We start from the raw sequence: 5,125 nt of genomic DNA, 5'->3' as shown, positions 1-5,125 counted from the left end.
CCCGCGGGTGCAGAGGGCCCCACCCCCCCCAGGTCCCCAGCTGTGCAGAGTGGGCCCCACCCCCACCGGGCCCCCAGGGGTGCAGAGGGCCCCACCCCCACCAGGTCCCCAGTTGTGCAGAGTGGGCCCACCCCCACCAGGCTCTCTAGTGCTAAGGCCCCCACCCAGCCGTTCTCAGGGGTGTCTAACCCATGCCCCTCACTCCCCTCATTGCCTCCTCTCTTCAGAGGCCTCTCCTGGCCAGTCCTGCTGGGTGTGGCCTAACAAGGCCTCACTGGCCTAGGGACCCTGGTCCTCTGCTGGCCTGAGGTGCTTTCGTGGCACATGGGAGTGGCCCTTCTCTGGGAAGCAGCACGACCTGGGCCCCGACCGGCCGCAGGGTCTGGCCAGGACCAAGATGGGAAGATGGGACTGCAGGCTCCGCTCCTCTCTCAGAGCACAACTGGAAGCAGCTCCCACCCGGGTCGTGCCTGGTCTGTACCGAAACCACAGCCTGGCCGGCCTGGTGACAGCCAGGCTTTTTTTTTTTTTTTTTAAAGTTTTTGCCAGAGCTTGCTGGAGAGACAGAGACAAAGAAGGGGAGAGTGAGAAACCTTCCCCTGGAGGAATGGCCATGCTGTAATTCCTTCTCCTGGGATTTTGGGCACACACACACACACACACGCCTGGTGTGATTTTCAGGCTGTTGGGTCTGGGACTTGAACCACAGTCAGCCGTGTGGGAGTCCAACACCTTAACTGCCATGCTGGCCCCAAGACAAGCAGCCTAGGGAAATGGGGGTCAGGCCAGGTGGGAGTAATGCTGCTTTACTGGCTGTACCCCCATCCCAGGTGACCTGCATCGGCTTAACATCCCCAACCCGGGCCAGACGTCGGTGGTGGTGGACGACCTCCTGCCCAATCACTCCTACGTGTTCCGCGTGCGGGCCCAGAGCCAGGAGGGCTGGGGCCGAGAGCGTGAGGGTGTCATCACCATTGAGTCACAGGTGCACCCACAGAGCCCGCTGAGCCCCCTGCCCGGTGAGTTGTCCCCCCACCCCACAGTGGCCCCCTCCTGCACGCCCGCACCCACACTGATGTCCTCCCTCTGCTGCCCAGGTTCCACCTTCACCTTGAGCACCCCCAGCGCCCCGGGCCCACTGGTGTTCACAGCCCTGAGCCCAGACTCCCTGCAGTTGAGCTGGGAGCGGCCGCGGAGGCCCAACGGGGACATCCTTGGCTACCTGGTGACCTGTGAGATGGCCCGAGGAGGAGGTGCTGCCTGCCCCCGGGGTCGGGAGGCCAGGGCAGGGGTGCAGAGGGGCCCTGAGGCTGACAGCACCTACCGCGCAGGGCCAGCCACCACCTTCCAGGTGAACGGGGACAACCCTGAGAGCCGGCTGACGGTGCCAGGCCTCAGTGAGAACGTGCCGTACAAGTTCAAGGTGCAGGCCAGGACCACGGAGGGCTTCGGGCCAGAGCGCGAGGGCATCATTACCATTGAGTCCCAGGATGGAGGTAGGGCGCCCTCCCTCTGCCCCACCCCTTTCTGGCCACACCTGTCAGCACCTTGCCCTGATCAGCCATCTGCCCATGCCAGGCCCCTTCCCGCAGCTGGGCAGCCACTCCGGGCTCTTCCAGCACCCACTGCAAGGCGAGTACAGCAGCGTCACCACCACTCACACCAGTACGGAGCCCTTCCTCCTGGGTGAGTCGCTGAGGGCGGGGGCTCCTGGCTCTCCTGGGAGCATGGAGCTGATAGGGAGGGGCGGGGGCCAGGCAGGGTCTTTCAACGCCCCTTTCCCTATAGACGGATTGACCCTGGGGTCCCAGCGCCTGGAGGCTGGTGGTTCCCTCACCCGGCATGTGACCCAGGAGTTTGTGAGCCGGACACTGACCACCAGTGGGACCCTCAACACCCAGGTGGACCAACAGTTCTTCCAAACTTGACCCCCTAAAAGGCAGTGTCCCAAAACTAGGGCCCCTTCCCCAACTCTTCTCTCCAGCACCTCCTCAGCTACTCTACCCTTGGAGCCTTGGGGGCCTAGTCCCTCTACCACCAACGGGGATAGGCGTCCCCCGGGAGCATGAAGGGGGCAGAGGTCCCAAAAGGCCCTTCTGGCTGCTCCCTGCCCGGGCCCAAACCTACTTGTAACCAAAGAGCCGGGGCCAGCGCGCCATGGGCCCGTGCTTTGTTCTGCACTTAATAAAGGACCTCGCTCCTGCTGGCTCTGCCATGTTCTGGGGGCCTGGAGGTGCCAGCCTGAGCAGGGGGGCAGGTCTGACACCCGGGCATACACCCACCTCCGAAGGCTGGCGGGCTGCACGGTCGAGGCACCAGTTTATTGAGCACCCAGATGCAGAAGGCAGGTGCCGAGGGCAGAGCGGTATGTGGCCTACAGGCCCCACGCCCACCACATGCTGTCCCAGGGCACCTCATAAGTGCAGCACCTTGGCTCCGTCGGCCGGCTGCGACAGGTAGAAGGTGGCGGTCCCACTGTAGTGTCCCTGAGGGAGAAGCGGGTCTGAGCACAGCGCGTCCTGGGGCCCGCTTCTCCTGCCCGCCTTGGCTCCGGTGCTTGCTCACCCGTATGTGCTGCATGGCACGGGATGCAGCTGAGGCCTCCAGCAGTGTCACTGTGCAGCCACCAAAGCCACCACCCGTCATGCGACTGCCATAAACCCCGGGCACAGAGAGTGCGGCCTCTACCAGTTGGTCCAGTTCGGGGCAGCTCACCTCGTAGTCGTCCCTGTAAGGAGAAAGTAGAAGGGAGTGGGCTGGAACCAGACCGCGCCCAGCAGGTACAGGACACCCAGCGGGACTCACCTGAGTGAGTGGTGACTCTCCACCATGAGGCGGCCAAAGGCTCTGTAGTCCCCACGGCTCAGGGCGGCCGCTGCCTGGGCCGTGCGCTGGATCTCACCCACGACGTGCCGCGCCCTCCGGAAGCCCTCTTTGCTCACTAGTTCTCTGCCAGCTGCGGAGGAGACAGCCTCAGCCAGCCACCCCAGCTTGTGGGCCTCGGGGGTGGTGAAGGACCATGGCAGGCACTGGCTCTGGCCACCTAGCAGCTGTTCACCAGGGACCTGCCTGGGGAAGGGTGGAGGCCGCAGGCGATCTGCTCCTGGAGAGCTCCTCCGAACCCAGGTTGGGGACTAAGCCTGCAGCCTCCGTGCCTCGACTACGACGTGGGACTCCCACATCACCCAGGGTGCACGAAGACTGCCGGCAGGGAGCTGGCCCATGGCGAGGCTCCACAGCAGTGGGGTACGCCTGACCTGGTGCTTCCCGGGGCAGTGGGACAGTGCTGTCCTCCAGCCACCATAGAGCAGGAGGAAGAATAAACTGCCAGTGGTCATGCTAGAGCTCCCACGGGCCTCTAGGGGCTGCAGCTGCACAGGCGGCAGGGAAGAGCCCGGGGTAGAGAGGCAGGGAACAGGCCAGGGTCAGAAGGCAGGGAAGAGCCCAGGGTCAGTAGGCAGGGAAGAGCCCAGGGTCAGTAGGCAGGGCTCCTTAGGAACCAAGGGCTGTCTCAGCGGGCTAGGGGGGAGGGCATGCAGACTGCCCTAACGCCAGAGGTTTAGGAGCAGAGGAGGGACAGAGCAGAGTGCTGCAGAAAAAGTGACCACCCCAAGCCAGAGGGCCCAGGCAGTGGCTGCTGAAAAGCCAGAGCCCAACGAGGGGTTTAATGTAGGGGACAGAGGGCGGAGACAGTGGGAGAATGGCTCAAGTGGAGGGACACAGTAATGATCCCGAGGTTCCAAACCCGAGTGGCAGGTAAGAGAACAGAGTAGGGAGCCAGGGGAAGCCTTGGGGAGGAGGTGATGAGTTGGGCTTGGGTAGGTGTAGGACGGGCCCGCAGAGATGCTGGGCAAGAGCGGGGGTGTGAGGGACTGCAGGCACGGAGTCCCCGGTGGTGGCTGGTACTGCACTGAGCACAAAGCCTGAGAGGCACGAAACCCGGTGGCCAGGGCGGCAGAGGGCGGGAGGCCCAGGGAGCACTGGGCGAAAAGCAGGGGAGAAGGGCCAGCAGATCTGGAGGATCAAGGCGGGAGTGCAGATGAGACAGCCGGGGCAATGGGCGTGAGGTTCTCTTCCGAGAAAGGAAAGAAAACCACATTTCTAAGAGGAGAAAACTGTACACTTTGGAGGCAGAAGGGAAAGAACCAGGCAGAGGACAGGCCAGAAGGCAGGTACACAGAGGGTGGGGCTGCTAGGGCAGGCTCTGCGGAAGACGCTGCTCTGAGCTACAGGGAAGCCCGAGGAGTGGTAGAAGGCCGAGTGGAGAGGAGGGATTTGAAAGCACTCGTGTGTGAAAACCTCGGCCAAGGTCGGGTGCACAGAGCAGGTGGGGCAGGTCTGAGGGCTGCTCTGGTGAATGTGAGTTCACCCAGGAGGAGGACAAATGGTCCCTCAGGGAGGGCCAGTGTCCCTCGGAAGGATACACCACACCCCGCCCGCCCCACTGCGGGGGCTGTGGGGCACCACTCCCAATGCAGGCAGCATGGTATGAAGGGGGAGTGTGGGCCGTGGGCAAGCCTGTCTCCATCCAAAACCCTGAGGCTAACAGTGAGCAGACCTGCTAGAGCCGCAGAATGAAACGGGCTCATATATGACCTTAGACCCCGCTAAAGACTACTTTCCTGGCCTTACATATCAGGAACCTTGAGTCTGTAATCCTACTTTGAAAAACCTAGTAAGATAATGTAAGTAAAGATCTAGATATCTGGCATGGTGGTTAAGGCACTGGACTCCTACATGGCCAATTGCAGTTCAAGTCCTGGACTTGGCGGCTTGAAAGTCACACCAGGTGTGTATGTGTGCATGCCCCAAATCCCAGGAGAGTGGAGGAGAAAGAACTGTGGCGAGGCCATCCCCTTGGAGGTAATGTCTCTGTCTCTGGCGAGGGCATGTGCCCTATGGCAAAAACCTAAAAAACAAACAAACAAAAATACCTAGAAACTGGAATGTTCACGACAGCATGAGGTGTACTGAAACTCAGGATGCACATGGCGCGGCCCTGCACGCCGCAACATTACGGAGATGCGCGGCACTACACGCCGCAATATCACGGAGATGCGCGGCCCTGCACGCCGCAATATCACGGAGATGGGCGGCCCTGCACGCCGCAATATTACGGAGAGCG

General features: G+C 62.2%; 2 protein-coding genes across 3 annotated transcripts in view; one reads left to right on the top strand and one right to left on the bottom strand.

Moving 5' to 3' along the window:
- ITGB4 (integrin subunit beta 4) overlaps positions 1–2,182 on the top strand; it is a 39,591-nt gene extending 37,409 nt beyond the window's left edge. Inside the window, exons 36-40 of the mRNA XM_006145801.3 lie at positions 831–1,019; positions 1,098–1,253; positions 1,332–1,496; positions 1,579–1,686; positions 1,789–2,182. Of these exons, the coding sequence (XP_006145863.1) occupies positions 831–1,019; positions 1,098–1,253; positions 1,332–1,496; positions 1,579–1,686; positions 1,789–1,928 (758 nt within the window). The 3' untranslated portion in view covers positions 1,929–2,182. The remainder of the gene's footprint in view (positions 1–830; positions 1,020–1,097; positions 1,254–1,331; positions 1,497–1,578; positions 1,687–1,788) is intronic.
- Positions 2,183–2,302: 120 nt separating this feature from the next.
- The window catches only part of GALK1 (galactokinase 1), a 6,416-nt gene continuing 3,593 nt past the window's right edge, over positions 2,303–5,125 (bottom strand). For both annotated transcript variants that reach the window (XM_006145804.2, XM_006145805.2), the window contains 3 exons: positions 2,806–2,956; positions 2,566–2,728; positions 2,303–2,486 (listed from right to left, as the gene is read on the bottom strand). In XM_006145804.2, the coding sequence (XP_006145866.1) occupies positions 2,415–2,486; positions 2,566–2,728; positions 2,806–2,956 (386 nt within the window). In that variant the 3' untranslated portion in view covers positions 2,303–2,414. The remainder of the gene's footprint in view (positions 2,487–2,565; positions 2,729–2,805; positions 2,957–5,125) is intronic.

This window comes from Tupaia chinensis, unplaced genomic scaffold (assembly GCF_000334495.1).
Source record: "Tupaia chinensis unplaced genomic scaffold, TupChi_1.0 Scaffold000159_1, whole genome shotgun sequence".
Lineage (NCBI taxonomy): Eukaryota > Metazoa > Chordata > Mammalia > Scandentia > Tupaiidae > Tupaia > Tupaia belangeri.
Note: the sequence above shows the minus strand (reverse complement) of the source record. Positions and strands in the feature narration are given on the sequence as shown.